The sequence below is a fragment of the Narcine bancroftii genome, chromosome 1, assembly GCF_036971445.1.
Source record: "Narcine bancroftii isolate sNarBan1 chromosome 1, sNarBan1.hap1, whole genome shotgun sequence".
NCBI classification, from domain to species: Eukaryota; Metazoa; Chordata; class Chondrichthyes; order Torpediniformes; family Narcinidae; genus Narcine; species Narcine bancroftii.
In genome coordinates this window covers 42,139,796-42,156,143 of record NC_091469.1, presented here as the reverse complement: position 1 = coordinate 42,156,143, position 16,348 = coordinate 42,139,796, and the positions used below count along the sequence as shown (strand labels likewise).

The window sequence follows — 16,348 nt, the reverse complement described above, 5'->3', positions numbered from 1 at the left end:
TCAGGAAAGGGCTCATCTTCGCACAATAAACACCCTCCATCTTACTATGTGGTGCCACCTCTTGGTTAAATGAGACTGATTCAGGGAAGATCAAAACTGGGCACAGTGGAGGCAGCATGGGCAAAAGGTCACTGCGCAATCAACCCCAACACCTCCCACAGTACAAATCAACAAAATAACACTGCTGTCTTCCTTGCCAACGACTAGATTATCAAATACTCTGTTCGGGTAAAACCAAAATACTGTATATTATATATTAAACAATATAATGCAAATTAGATAGCCTACTCCTGCTCCAATTTTTTCTGTTGAACAGCATGCCTGATAAATATTAAGACAGACAGAATGCAGCAACCAGTATAGCACACAGTATTCTACTGCAGCCTAATTAACGTTTGATATGATTGTGCCATAATCTCCATGCTCCTGTATTAAAAGTCCTGCCTAATGAAGGGAAGTTCTCAGGATAAATTCTTAACCTCACCTTATCTGCTTGTGCTAGTAGCTTCAGGGATCCTTAAACACACACAACGACATTTAATTTTGCAAGATGTTTTATAGATCCGCTGGTCTTGCCTTGAGGACCAATCACCCATGTGGGGCTTTGTCAAAGGCATGATGTATTTTCAAGAATATGGATTTATACCCAAGGTACATCGGGGTAAATCTTTAACAATATCCCCCTCCTGCCTCTTCTCGCTGATGCTCTCAGCGCCAAGGACCCTAGATAAGTCAGGTTATTTGGCCTTTGATGGGAATAGGTTTTTATCCTAGGTTAAGCCAAACTTTTCTTTTTCTTATTCTTTTTATTACTTTTTCTTCCTGTTTCTCGGGGGGGGGGGTTCCTCTTATTTATTCTTTCTCTCTATTATCTTTCTATGATCTTTTTCTCCCTTTGGTTCAACATGGAAATTGAATTTGCATTTTTGCAGTTTTTCTTTCTTTATAATTGAATCAAATGCTGACTCTCGTTTTTTTTTCTCACTTTCTTTGATATGGATATTGGGATTGATATTTATATTATTTTGTTCATATTATTGATTTTTTTATTATTATTATTCATTTTGACTGCATGTTGATGGAAAATTCTCAAAATAAAATATTTTTTTAAAAAATCCATGGTGACTACATCCACCAAACTACCTCCTACAAAGTACATGGTCACCTCAAAAAAATTTAAATTATTTAGTCAGGGATGATCTTTCCTTTACAAAACCATGTTGATAATCTTTGATTAAACCCTTCTCTTTCAAATGTGGGTTAATCTTATCTTTCAGAATTTTTCCCAATGATGTTAAACACGCTTGCAATTCTCCAAATTATCCCTGCCACCCTTCTTAAATAAAGATACTGTATCAAGTTTTCCAGTCATCTGGCACCCGAGACCAGATAAGATTTGAAATTTTCTACAAGAGTCCCAGCAATCTCCTTCTGTGCCTTTTAAGACCACTACTATAACCAATACATTCCCCTTTTTGATGGCCAGTTGTTCTACAATTTTCACATCCCCTTCAAGAATTCTTCAGCAACAATGCTCTTCTCCTTAGTGAACAGACAAGAATTGACTGACTCTACACACAGAACGTCCCTTCGGGCCATAATTTTTCCATTATTACCACCTTGCCCTTAATATTGTTATGAAATGTTTAGGAATTTGCGATTATTTAACCACTCTTTCTCCACACTATCTATAGTCCTGTAGGGCCTCCCAGAATTTTCAGTTTAATAAACCTTCCGTACCTTATTGTTTCTTAACCTTTCTCCAGCCCTTGACATCCATGGCTCCTAGGTCTTGCCATATCATACCTTTCGTCATTATGAGAACATATTGATTCTGAATACTCACCAGTTCCCTTTTGAGCAACTCCCATTTGTTGCATGTGGACTTACTTGTGAATAATTGTTCTAGTTGATCATTTTGAAATCTGCCATCTTGTAGCGGTTGCTAACACCACCACTAGAAATGAAGTACATCCACGCAACATGAGGGTGAATCAGTAACTGACTTTATTTGAATCTCTCTTGCTGCTTTTAGGAGACGACCCACTTCCTGTCTGGGGCACGCTAGTCTATGGAAGTGATGTCAGCACGTTACTGAGTCACGGCCTGCCCAGCAACATGCAACCAGGAAATGGCAACATCTCCCAGGCAATGTGTGTTGCCAAACGCGGACTTCTCCTGAGAAGGGAAGGGGGGCCCACACCATCTTGTACTAACCGACTGGGGCAGTCGCTCAGCCCGCTACACTCCCCCCCACCCCCAATTCAGGATCCTAATTTCTGGACCATTCAGGTCTTTCTCCAAAGCAACCGTAAAAGTCAATTATTGATAAAATGCTCTCCCAATGACATCCCCTCCTCTTTCCTAGTTACACCCTCAGCCTTTTATTAGTCAAACACATACACCTCAACCTCTACCCAGAGGACTTGACTGTGTAGAGGTTGAAATGTTTCTATGAGAGGGACAGTCAAAAATAGGAGCATATAAGGAACAAGATAAGGGAGATGTTCATTAAAAACTGAGGTGCACAGAAAGTTTTGTCTCTTGGAGGGCAGTGAAGTTCTGGAATTTTTTTGCTACTAAGAATGATGGCAACCAGGTTATTAAATATATTTAATGAGGTAAGTATTTGATAGATTAAGGAATTGAGGGTTTACAGGGACAGAAACAAAGTGGAGATGAGGCCTGTATAGATCAGTCATGATCATTCTGAATGGCAGGACAGGCCTGAAGGCCTGAGAGACTCCAACTCATATTTTCTTCTATTTTTATTTTCCAGTAAAGTTCATCATAAATTTGTGAAATAGACCTTGCTTTTCAATTTTATAGACCTACAAACATTAATTTTAATTGTGATTTTGCAATACCAACTTTTGCTATGTTACCACTGTTAAAGTCAAATTTTAATTGTCTGAGAGGATGAGCAAATGTAGGTTCTTGGGAGTCACCATCTCGGAAGATCATTCCTGGAACCAACACACCAATGGCATCATGAAGAAAGCCTCTACTTCCTCAGGAGTTTGCGGAGGAGCTAGTGGAGTTGTTCAAGTGAACCGGTACGGACTTGAAGGGCCGACATGGCCTGTTTCCGTGTTGTAAACGGTTATATGGTTATATGGACCTATTAATTCAGGTGCCTGCCACATTGACCACCGCCAGTGGGCTGATATCGCCTCAAACTGTGCATCTTGGCACCTCACAGTTTAGCGGGCAGCAACCTCCTTTGAAGACCGCAGAGCCCACCTCACTGACAAAAGGCAAAGGAGGAAAAGCCCAACACCCAACCCCAACCAACCATTTTTCCCCTGCAGCCGCTGCAACCGTGTCTGCCTGTCCCGCATCGGACTTGTCAGCCACAAACGAGCCTGCAGCTGACGTGGACTTTTACCCCCTCCATAAATCTTCGTCCGCGAAGCCAAGCCAAAGAATTCAGGTTAAAATTCCACATCAATGATTTGACCACACCAGTTTGGATTGACTAATAGAGCACTTCAGTTTCTGAAGTGCCAATTTACAGCAGAGACTCTACTTGAAAAATACTTGACTGGAAATCAGTGGTTTTCAAACTGCCCCCAATCCCTATGCCATAGATGCTCTGTAAGGGATTGCTTAAGGTGATATTTGGGTGGAAAGAGAAAGTTTGAAAATCATACCTAATTGACTCATTATGTGCACAATTTAATAACCAATCGAAATGGCCCAATGACAATTTTTCTCAGCAAAACATTTCAGTAACAATTGGATCTAGAGCAGTGATTCTCAACCTTCCCTTTCCACCCACATACCACATCGAGCGATCCCTTACTGATCACAGAGCACTTACGGCATAGGGATTACTTAGTGGTATGTGAGTTTAGGGGGGTTAGTTTGAAAACCACTGTGGTAAAGCATGCACAGATGATGAAAGGTGCCATAGAAACATCTTTTTTTAAACTATCTGATCAGTCACTAGCCCTTTTCATACTGGCTAACCTGTAAATTGGCCATTCAATGAACCGGTTAAAGGCGGCATTTTTGCCGTTCACGCTGGACCACTGTTAGCCTGTTCTCTACGTACTTTCATACTCACCACCAGGCATCCCTGGAGAGAGGGACGCCTAGCCTCCACCAGTGGCGTCTGAGTGACACATCTGCTAATTACAACCTTGTATTTAAACAAATCATACCTAATTATAACACAATTAAGCATTATGTAAAGCACAGTATGATCCCTTCAGCCCCTGTTGCTATGCCAACCTATATAAACGTTTATAAATTTATAAAGGACCATGGGAAAGTGGTAGCGGAAATAAAACACATAGGCGCACAATTTATAAAGACAATGGGAAACTTGCACAGAGAGAGAATGATGGTAGACCTGCCTTCCCAGAATTCCATGCAGCAGAAAAACCTCTCACGAGTGCACTGTGCATACAGCCCTTTCTCTGCCGCTTTCTCTCCATGAACATTGGGGTTCAAATTCAATAATTCTACAAGGTTACTGCATAGGTTGATAGGTTAGGCAAGATGGCCTATGGGATGCTGGGCTTCATTAATAGGGGGATTAAGTTCAGGAGTAGAGAGGTCATATTTCAACTCTACAAATCTCTGATAAGACCACACAGAGTATTGTGTTCAATCTGGTCATTTTATTATAGGAAGGATGTGGAAGCTATGGAGAGGGTGCAGAGGAGATTTACCAGGATGTTGTCTGGTGGCACAGTGGTGTAGCGATTAGCACAATGCCTTTACAGCGCTAGCGATCAAGTCCAGGTTCAAAACCTGCGCTGTCTGTAAGGAGTTTGTACTTTCGCCCTGTGTCAGGGGCTCTGGTTTCCTCCTACCTTTCGAAACACATTGGGGGTGTAGGTTAATCGGGTGGCCTGTTACTATGCCGTATGTCTATTCTTTGGACCTGAGAAGGATGAAAGGAGACTTGATAGAGGTCTACAAGATTTTGAGAGGCATAGAGAGGGTGGACAGTCAGTACCTGTTTCCACGGCAGAAATAGCAAACACCAGAGGACACAAATACAAAGTGAAGGGAGGGTAGTTTAGAGGAAACATTAGGGGTAAAATTTTTTTTATAAACACAGAGTGTGGCGAGTGCAATGTCTTTCCGGGGAAGGTAGTGGAAGATGAAACATTAGGAGCATTTAAGAGACTCTTAGACAGGCACATGGATCAAAAATAAAAGGGTTATAGGGTAGGGTGGGATTAGTACTTTTTTTTAAGGAATATATGGGTCGGCACAACATCGAGGACTGAAGGGCTTGAACTGTACTGTAATGTTCTATGTTTTAATGACAAATGACAGTCCACACTCTGTTCTAGCATACAAGTACCGTATTCCTTTTATTTCTTAATTCAAACAGTAGGACAATCTGCATCAATTTTCAGGGACCTAAAAAAAGTGTGTCTCAGTGCCACACTCAAGGAATTTGTACATTGTAAGATTTATCAAAGTAACAACAGGTAGAGCTACAGCATGTTGCGGGAGAAGTTCAACAATAAGATCCTGCTTCTGCTCAGAGTCCGTTACAATGTTCAACTGAATTAAATTAACAAGGACCTCCTCTAAAGAAAAGCACAGAAAAACAGTTCAATTGTCCCTCCTGATAAGCCCTGTTGAAAGGCTACAAGTACACAAAGAACAACTGATTGGATCAGGACACTAGGAATTGCAGAAATATACAAAACCTGCAAAAAGAAAAAAAAGATGCAGAACAATGGGTACACTAGAAGACGGAAGGTCAGGGATCAGTAATCTGTAGTTCTTACCAGTGCAGGATGCATCAGGATAATCAACTTACTGTTTACACCAAGTCATTTGTTTCCGGGGATCATGACTAGTTGTTCACACTAATGCCCAACAGGTCAGAGACCTATTCTGTGCACATGCACACAACAGGCCAAGCATCAAAGATCCGTTATAAACAATAGCACATGACAAACCAAATGTAGTTTATGTCAACACACTCAGGGATGAGTGGCCAGCTACTTTTACCAGTTACTCTACAGACTGGAGATCATTAACAAGATATGACTGCCTTGCTGCAAACAATCTACGTTGCATTTAGAGAGTATGTGAGGTGCATTAAATGCCCAATTGAATAATTTCAAACAAATAAGGGACCAGGTCCATTTAAGTGCCTCAATACACAGTCAATGACGTAGCTTTCAGCATTCATTTTAAACTAATGTGAGGTAGGTAGCCAATATTTTGGAAAAATATTTTGACTTTAGGGTCCAATATGTGGTCTGTTTCCTTCAAAGGGAGAATAACTGAAAGCACTATTGTCTGGTGTCTAGAAGGGTAGAACCACAGAGATCTCATAGGCTTGCTTTGTTAATGATGTCTCAGAGATAGAGATGGGCAGTGTCAGCATAAACTTTATTAGTGATATGTTGAGTAATGAGGATCTTGGATCAGACAGCAGTGAATCAATGGGAATTTGAGTTTGGATTTATCGTGACAGTTTTGGCAGACCCAATATTAAGGTTTGTTGCAAGATGAAAATATGGTCAGCAGAGTTGGGAACTCAAGTTTGACTCAGCTTCTTGAGATAATTATGAAAATTATTGCTGAAATTTGGTCACAAACACCTATTCTGCACCTTGAAGATGTAGATGAACCCACACCTTGAAAGGTGTAGCTCCATTATCCGAATGTCCATCTGCCATTAGTGAGGTCAGCATGCACACAATTTAGAACGCAGGTGAGGTGATTCTGGACGAGCACAATTGAAAAACGATCAGTGCTTCAGTAAGTAAAACAATTAAGTGGCCAACTCTCAAGGCAACAAGGAGACTGATGAGGAGTAGATGGCCTGAGAGAATGCAAGGCAGAAATTAAATAAGGAAGATGTTGCACAATGTTACGAATGTGGAATTTTGTAGAATTAACAATGGAGAAATTCTGGGGACACATTTGGCCTTTTAAACTAGTGCTGAACAACTGCAAGAGGATCCACTCCCGTTCATAATCACATCCACTCTTATGAAAGCAGTGGCCAATAATAGCAAACCACAAAAAGATTGAGAAACAAGGCCAAGAGATTTAAAATCAAAGCTTCTTAACTGGGAGCCACTGAGGGTCAGCAAGCATTGAGGCAAAGCACAATTGTTTGCAAGTTAGGATACAGGCAGCACAGCTCAGAGAAGCTCAAGTTATTGGAGTATGGGAGAGAGGAAGCAAACCGTGAATGTTTTGGAATTTTGGAGTTTCTATACGCACAAGAACACATTATATTTTCAGCAATAGTCAGGCTGAGGTTTCTATCTTTAATCAGATTCTGTGCATTTGAGAGCCCAGTAATAATATAGCAGAAACTTCTCCTTCAGGAGGCCATTGCAACTGGCAACAATTTTGTATTGAGTTCCATTTATTTCTAATACTCACAGCCAGGGGCTCTGAACACTCTCATTTAATTCACAAAGGGTTAATAAAAAAAAGAAACAGGAAATATTTCAAAAGACTGAGGTTGGAATTCATGTAGTCAGACTACTGCTGAATGTTTTCAAATTTAAACTGCACTCTGACCACATTCATTTGATCACCTCTACCACAATGTTTTTTAGGGCAGAAAGATATGTAGGTGTGGGAGTTGTAGAGGGTGGTCACACAATAGGAATCTTGCTAAGTTGCAGTCTCATCACCTCCCATCATTTGGGTCAAGAAAGACTCGATAGAAACTAGGAGTTGCAACTTTCAAGCTCATGGTCCAGTCTATTTAATGAAACAATGGAACAGTCATTCCAAACCAGAATGCCAATCTGAAAGATGATTAATGAGTACCACGTAATTTCTAAATCGGTTACAATTGCAGTTAACCACTCTTCATAATAAAAATCTTAAATACAATTCATTATTTACTGCAGACTCTTCTCTTCAAGTTCTAATGCCAAGTTAAAAAAGATCCAACTCTCACTGCTAAGACTATTGCTTCATTAACCCAAAATTAAATTCTGTATCCCGGCCACCCATTCTTTTAGCCTCTAGTTCTTTATCTTTCTCTCATGCTTGACTAACACAGCTGTGCAGATGCAGTTGAGCAGCTGCAACAACCATAACTCAGTAACCATTTCTTACAGTCCTCATTTAGCCCACACTCCCACAATACCATGATTCTTTTGATGCTGCCTCCAATTAGCCTCTGTTCATTTGCTCTGACGCTCTAGATTTTGTCTACAACTCTGACCTTCTCCCAATTCTCTTCCCAGCTCACCGATCCTCTCCCGATTCTCCTCCTCTGTCACCGACCCTCTCCCGATTCTCCTCCTCTGTCACCGACCCTCTCCCGATTCTCCTCCTCTGTCACCGACCCTCTCCCGATTCTCCTCCTCTGTCACCGACCCTCTCCCGATTCTCCTCCTCTGTCACCGACCCTCTCCCGATTCTCCTCCTCTGTCACCGACCCTCTCCCGATTCTCCTCCTCTGTCACCGACCCTCTCCCGATTCTCCTCCTCTGTCACCGACCCTCTCCCGATTCTCCTCCTCTGTCACCGACCCTCTCCCGATTCTCCTCCTCTGTCACCGACCCTCTCCCGATTCTCCTCCTGTCACCGACCCTCTCCTGATTCTCCTCCCATGCTATTCCACCTTTTGTGATATCTATTGAGATACCTCACAAGTTCCCAATACTTCAGTGCTTCTTTCCTGGAATTTTTACCACACTGTCCAAACTATGACATCCTTCTAAGGTTCAATTGTTGATTCTACCCAGCTATGAGAGTAATTCAATGTTTTGCTGCATCTTCTGGCACAACTCTCCGACCCAAAAGCCTGGAGAATAGCTGGATCACCCTCAAATAATCTTTCCCATTATGCCCTTTTCAGGATTTATCCCAAAGCATCTCAAAACACCATAGACCCCAATTTTTACACAATGCACCAATCTCTCCACCCAAGAACCCCAAATGCCAATAACTTTCTTTAAAATGATCTAAAAATAAGGAAGTACATCTCCTTCAAGAACCAAGGAGCATCCGTAACTTAGAACATCCTACAGCATCTCACATTTACACTCGTCCACCCCCTTTCCACCACCCAGGGAGATCATTGAGTGAAGATACTGAGTCCTTACCAGTCCATCACAGTTGCTAATGGCCACTGTGGCTCCAGAAACATGATTGATGCCCCCAGTGTAGATGCAATCACTATTTAGTGGCTCTGTATGGTTCTGCTCTCCCTCCTGCCACTCCACTACAGCTCCTGGGGCCAGCAGCCGGTAGCTGGGCTCCAATCGTAGCTGCCAGTTCTGACCAAAGACTGTGACATTGAAGAAGAGAGGGTGAGGCTTGATTAGTGTCTCCCTAGCAGCCTCAGACCAGGACACAGGGCCACTCTGGCGCTTCCTCCGAGTTGCAAATCCCGACACCAGGTGAGACACGAAGCGGCCCCGGGAGTCTGTTCTGAGTGGGGTCACTAGCCCGTAATCCTGACCCAGGGCAGCAAACCTTTGCAAAAACTCTGCAAAACCAAGTGAAAGCAATTAGTAAACTCCACGCCAAACAATCCATTAAACTGTCCATTCATTCCTTTCCATCCAAACACCGCACCCATCACTCCCTCCCTCCTGGTCTTCATTCCTTCCCTCCAAATACTTCGACATATTTGCCTGCCTATCTATATCAGCAGTTCATCTTTGATATTAGATCAGGTTGTCGCTATTCATTTTTGCTCCTTTTTTTTTTCTCTGGGAGAGGAGGACATGCCCAGCTTGAGCTGTCAGTCATGTCTACCTGCTCTGCTCCTCACGAATGTGTTTATGCAGTCACTCTCTAATGGTACCCATTGACCTCTTCATTGCATAATCATCCCAGTTTTATCCTATCAGAGATATCCCCCTGCCCCATATTCCCTGCACCCATATGACATCAGTCTTCTCAGTTCTGTTGAAATGTCTTAGACCTGAAATGCTGTCTGTTTCTACTGCCATAGATGCAGCCTGACTTGCTCAGCATTTACTGCTTTTATTTTAGATTTCCAACAGCAGGTCATTTTATAGCTAGCTGATTAAACCTGCCTGTCCCCTCCATCACCCATCCCTCCCGCCACCCCTTCGTCCCTCCCACTCCCATCATCCCTCGTCCCTCCCATCTGCCACACCGCCTTGTCCCCCATCCCCACTTCCCTCCCGCCGCCAACTCCGGCCCTCCTGGTTAGTGCCTCCCTAGCAGCCTCAGACCCTGTCCCTCCCACTACCCCTCGTTCCTCCCACCAACCTCCTCCACCCCCGTCCGCCATCCCCATCCCTCCCAACCCACCGTTTCCCCCCCCCCCATCCACCACCCCCTGTCCCTCTGGCCACCCACCCCACCACCTGTCCCCCCTGTGATCTTCTATTAACTTATTATTTTTCTTCAAAGGTAAGGGACAACGAAATTACAACACACCCACCTCTGCTCTCAGTCACTCTGGATTCAGCCTGAAGGAATAAAAACATTAAAATTAATATCAGACAGCTCATAAAAGATGGAGGCCCTACCTTTGGTATTGTTAGATATTCATTTTAAGCCTTCCTATGAACCCAACCAACCAAGAAGTGCACAAAAAGAGGAAAATCAGACAATGCAGAGAAACATGTGGTGAACACAACAGTGCTAAAGAAACTCAGCAGGTCACGCAGAATCCATGGAAAATAAAAGGTGACCAACGTTTCAGGCCTGATCCCTTCATCAGGAATTGGAAGCAAGTCTGGGTGATCACAATGTCACAGAGATTGAGAGCATCAGGAATAAGAAAACAGGAGCAATGAGAGAGACTCACAGGATTCCTGAAGGGGAGAGAATTTCTTGGTCCTGATGAAGGGCTCAGGCCCAAAACTTTGATCACCTTTTACTTCCTTTGGTTGCTGCATGACCTGCTGATGTTCTCCAACTTTTTTATATATTGCATGTGCAATTTTTTTGTTTGCTTTTCTAAATGTGTGCTGAAACCAAAATACGTGATTTATAGGTATGATTCACCCATTAGAAGTAACATGAGAAGTTCAATTAGTGCAACATGCAACCAGCTTGTATTAGGAATCTAATTTATTACACTACAGCACATAGGGGACATGCTGCAATTCCAGGAGTGGCCAGCGTTGGTTACACTGGCTAATCTGAAAGAACACATGTCTGTCCCTGCTTCGAGAGTCAAGGGAAATCATTCCATAGATTTGAAAAAAAAAAGTTTAGCTGAGTGGGACTGAGACAAGAGAGCCTGGAACTGAAAGCGGTGCAGTTATAGAATGAAGCGTCTGTGGAAGCAAAAATGTACAAGTTGACGTTTTAGGTCAAGACCCTCGTCAGGACAGGTTGGGACGAAGACTGGGAGAACTCTCACTTGTAAAAAGGGTCTTGACCCAAAACGTCAACTTGTACATTTTTGAAAGAGAAAGGGCCGAGATATATTGTATATGGTTAATACTAACAATAATGAACCAGCAACATTTAATCACATAGTCTCCTGAACAATGCCTCCTAAGGAGGCAGCAGATTACAAAACAAACTGATTACAAAATATATTGGTGATCCTTCACTGAACTTTTTTAAAAATCTTGGAACTCTCTAAACCTTGAACTCTCTGCCAGAACAAGTGATGGTGGTAGGTACAACTGTAATATTCAAAATACTTTTAGGCATGGATAATAAAGATCAAGAGGGATATGGGTCTAACACTGTCAAGTAGACAACATGGATGGAATGGATCAGTTGAGCCAGAGGATCTATTTCCATGTTGTAAAACTAACCAACTGCACTGTAAGGATATCACCCCTTGATAGATTATTGCATCTCACCATTTCAGGCATAAATGTGTCTTTATCCACAATACACATTTTTTTTAAATAAATAAAAAGGCAGCAATACTATAAAATGCTTAGCAGCTTTACACACGGTTGAGGTTAACAAAATCAAATCCTCCTGCCAACAACTCATTCACAGAACATTTAAATATGCTACCAGATTAATCAACTAACTTGAAAAACAACAGTGAACTATCAAGGAACATTGGGCTAAGTTGGGAGAGGGAAAGAGGTGGAAGCCCAGTTCCAACCTTGCAAGCATTGGCTAGAATCTAGACTAATGCACTTCCATGGATCTTTCCCTCGAGCTCCATTTAATTGTCGGCTAGACATGCAATGTGAAGCTCATAAATGCAATGCTTCTCAGACAGGTACACGTCCTCAGACTTGTGAGAGCTTATCCTACACCTTCCTGCTTTCATGTATGAAGCACAAAAATGTCAATGAACTATTCGGATGAACAAGAAGATCCAGCTATTCTCCTGCAACAGAATTCTCAGTAGAATTCTCTTCCAGCTAAGAATTTGTCTTTATTTCAAAAACCTGCACTCCGGCTTAATAGCAAATAACAATCCAAGCAAGTAGTGGGGATGAGGGGCAGCTGACAGCAGTTCAACAAAAAGTTTTCCATGCAAGATTATTGGATATATTTCTTCTCCTTGCAGGCTTCTTTGTTTGTGTCTTGTCGCCACACACTCAGCCAAGTTTCAAGTTTGCTTGTGACATTTTACCTGGTAGAGTGAATAGGTTTCTTCCATAAGCAATCTAACAGGTCAACATTCATATAGCAGTATAAAGTAGAACAAGAGCAAAATTATGAGTGTCATAATGAAAAATATGATCAATTATTATAAAGTGAGGGCAGCACAAGAGCTCTACTGCAGGTTTTGTTCAGGAGTTTGATGGTTGCAGGGACAAACTGTTAACTGAAGCCAGTTGGAGCATGATTTCACACTTTTGAGCCATCTCCTGATGGGAGGAGAGAAAAGAGAGAGCGAACAGGGTGAGACAGATCATTTGGTGTGTCAATTTGCTTTCCGAGGAAGCAGATTGAGTCCATACTGGTGAGGGAAGTTTGCAGGATGTTCCAAGTTGCATTCGCTACCCCTCTGCAACCTCTTCCTATCTTGAGCAGAGCAGCTCCCATGCAAGTCTGTGAACACCTGTAGAAGGATAAGCAAGCATGCCAAACTTCTAATAAAGTAGAGACACTGGAGTGCTTTCTTAACAATGTGGTTTGTCCATGTCTGATCATTCTTAAGAACTGCTCTTTCCACTTCAGCACCATTGGTGTGGACAAGGGTGTATTTATTCTCTGTCCCCTCTCCTGAAGTCAATGTTCATATCCTTCATCTTATTGACATTGAGAGAAAAGTTTTTAATCTTGGTATGTCTTTTAATCTCCTTCCTGTATTCCATATCATTATTTGATAGCCAGCCAACCACTGTGGTGTCATCAATGAATTAGATATGGGGTTGGAACAGTATTTGGCTGTACTGTGCCAGGTGTAAGAGACTGAATACACATACTTGAGTAGCACCAGTGAAGTTTGGGGATGAGTTTGCTCAGGACTATGGTACTGAAGCCAGAGCTGTAGTCTCTGAACACCAGTTTGTGAAGGCAGAGGTAGATATGCCATATGGTGTGAGTCACAATAAGTAACCTTGTAATTCAAAGGCTAACTGGAAGCAAATACCATCCCTCTGTCAAAAGTGACACCAACACATCAATTTAGTCTCTACAGAATTGTAGTAACCATATAACCATTTACGGAGCGGAAACAGTCCATGTTGGCCTTTCGAGTCCGCACCGGTTCACTGATTTTGTGCACCCTCTTCAGGTAGTGGTCCCGGTAGATCTTCATTCAATAACGATGGGCGAATTCAATGCAGGTGGAATCAGATAATAGCAAAACATCCCCATGTTTTTTTTTGACATGAACACCTCTGCATTTTATTTCCTCTAAACACAAAGAGTGGCTGTGAGGAAAACTGATAAAAATCATTCCGCTGAATACTTAACAGCACAGCAACGGTTACCCCAAATACCTCAGAGTCTATTCAACTAAATACACCCAATGTGAACCATGCACAGATGAGGAATACCTTAGCATTGTATCTTCATTTGGATGATCATAGCTCCATTTCTCATTTGATGTATTGGTATAGATTGTATTGGTATAGATGTATTGGTATACCAACCTCATGCTAGGTTGGTATTAAAATGTTTCTGTTCATTCCTTTTATGAAACTCCTGCCTGATTTATCTCTGAATGATCAAACCATATTTTTTAAAACATCCTCTTATACACGACTCCCTCTCGTCTACTGCCAGGATCCATCTCACTGGCCTATTACATGGTTAAATTGTCATAAACACTTCAATGTAAACAAATTAGACTTCTACACCCAATTTAACCAGTGTTGGTTCTGTGCCCTTTGTCGACAGACGAGTTGCAGATAGGTCCATGCCTCCTTCCAGAATTTCACTCTCCAGAACTCAACACCATTTCTCAATATGCACACAAGAAATCTTTTTTTCATAGATATTTTTCGTGGCAACCAACATCCACTTTCACATCCCAATCTTGTCGTTAAGTCCAATGGTCTATCTAAAGTCTACCATACCTTGATGAAGGCTCAAGCCCAAAACGTTGGTTGGGGATCTTATCAAGTCCACTGCCCCCTGACTCTCCCTCGTCTTGTGTTTTAAGCGTTGTGCGAAGATCCCCACTAGCTTGATACCTGAAACTGGAGACCCCTCCCCCCCAAACTCCACTCCCAGATCCGAACACGGAGCTCAAAAGAAAAACGTACATCATTGATTTTTTTTTGCCTTTCGAAACTGGTCACCCCGAACTTCCTCCCATCGAGCACGACCGGCCCCAGGACCTCCTGCAGACTCCGGCTCCATCGAGTGTTCACTGACAACCCGGCACCAGCCAATGAGACGCGGGTGGGCGGCGTGTCCGTTTCACACTCAACCCATCCCGGTACTTTCGGTTCTTTTCTGCCCCACCAGCACGATTTCCTGTGCCGGCTAACTTTGCTTTTCAGCGGCGATTTTTTCCTCGCAATGACGTTTATAAACACAACCCGATGACCCTCCCCGAGGGGCGCCACCAATTAAATGAAAATTCCAGGGATCCTCTTGCTTTGGGACATCACTTTCTTGAAACAGAAAACTCTTTCGGATCCCCGCGCACAGCCTTTCTGCTGATATTCCTGCAGTTTGCACCTCAACTCCAGCGGTTCTGACTCGTGTCCTCCAATCCTGAGAACTTTGAAACAGAGTTCTCCGAAAACCCTTTAACAACAGTTCTGGCGCCATCCCGAGATTAGTTCCCGGAACTCTTCCAAAAGATGCACCGAAAGCCAGAAGAGCAAGGCTTCTCGGTTTTTTTAATGAATCTGGTCACCCGTGAAATAAATCCCCCACCCCCACGATTTGCCCTGAACTCAAAAAGATCCTGAAAGATGTGATTAACTTACACGTTGCGCTGTAGTGAGACTCCACACTAAAATCCCAGTTACGAGCCAGAGGGACAGGAGAACCATCACCGCGTCCAATATACTGTTAATAAAAGTGAAGGACTTTCGGGTGAACGGAAGCGATCCGACGGGATTGCAGGACTGCGGGTCCCGGGTTGGGTTGGGTTGGGGGGTGGGAGGAGCCGGCGAAGGGAAGCCCAGCAGTGCTGAGAAAAGGGTGCACTGATTTCTGCCCTCGGTCCCCGGGTAATAAACGGCAGAGTTCCAGCAGAAGCTTGACGTCAGCACCTAGAGTAAAACCACATGCTTCCACCGTGCTGCCAAGAAGGCAGACTTTATTCACACAGAGAGAGAGGGATAAGGGTCGAGGTTGACTGCATTTGGGAAGACCCCGCCCCCCGTCCTTGGCAACTGGGAAAGTTCGCCTAAAGACGATAAAGTTCAACAACCTCGACCAAACAGACCGCAGCAACTACGAAGGTGGGGAAAAGTTACATTTATGTAGCATTAGGACGACCTGAAGTTTTTTTATGCCCAAAAGAAACAGTCGCAAAGATTAAAAACATGCAACCAGGGCAGATCTAAGAGTAATAATTGGATCATGATAATATTGTTAAGGATACAAATTCCCCAAGATTCCAAGAACGTCTCTAAACTTTTTTTTAAACCTCTCATTGAGAGATCATTCAAAAGACACTGGGTGAAAGTTTTGATAGAATCAGTAGTGTGCATGACAATTGAGTGCTTCTTGTAGTCTACTTGGATTTCAGCAAAGATTATGATTAAATAAAATTTGGTCCAAAAAAAACATAAAAGCACATGGTCAGAAAGTGGCAAATTGGATCCAAAAGTAGAGAAATGGGAAAGGTGTTTTTGTGTTCGATAGGCTGTTACCAATCAAATTCCACTGTTGCTAAGTCCTTTGCTTTTATATCCATAATTTAGGCTTAAACAGCTGGATAGAAATTGTTCCATCAGGCAGGCACAGCTTGGATTCTGGGAGTGAAAATCAAGTTTAACTAATTTACTGCACTTCTTTAAGGTTATAACAACCACAGTGGAGAGAGGGGAACAGATGGATACTT

At 42.7% G+C, this 16,348-nt stretch overlaps 1 protein-coding gene across 2 annotated transcripts in view; it reads right to left on the bottom strand.

Moving 5' to 3' along the window:
* LOC138757481 (A disintegrin and metalloproteinase with thrombospondin motifs 3-like) overlaps positions 1-15,525 on the bottom strand; it is a 262,759-nt gene extending 247,234 nt beyond the window's left edge. Inside the window, exons 1-3 of one of the 2 annotated variants that reach the window (XM_069924904.1) lie at positions 15,264-15,525; positions 10,382-10,409; positions 9,066-9,451 (exon numbers count right to left, since the gene is read on the bottom strand). In XM_069924904.1, coding sequence (XP_069781005.1) covers positions 9,066-9,451; positions 10,382-10,409; positions 15,264-15,329 — 480 coding nt within the window. In that variant the 5' untranslated portion in view covers positions 15,330-15,525. The remainder of the gene's footprint in view (positions 1-9,065; positions 9,452-10,381; positions 10,410-15,263) is intronic. The other variant, XM_069924894.1, reaches the window with a different exon arrangement.
* Between the last annotated feature and the right edge of the window lie 823 nt (positions 15,526-16,348).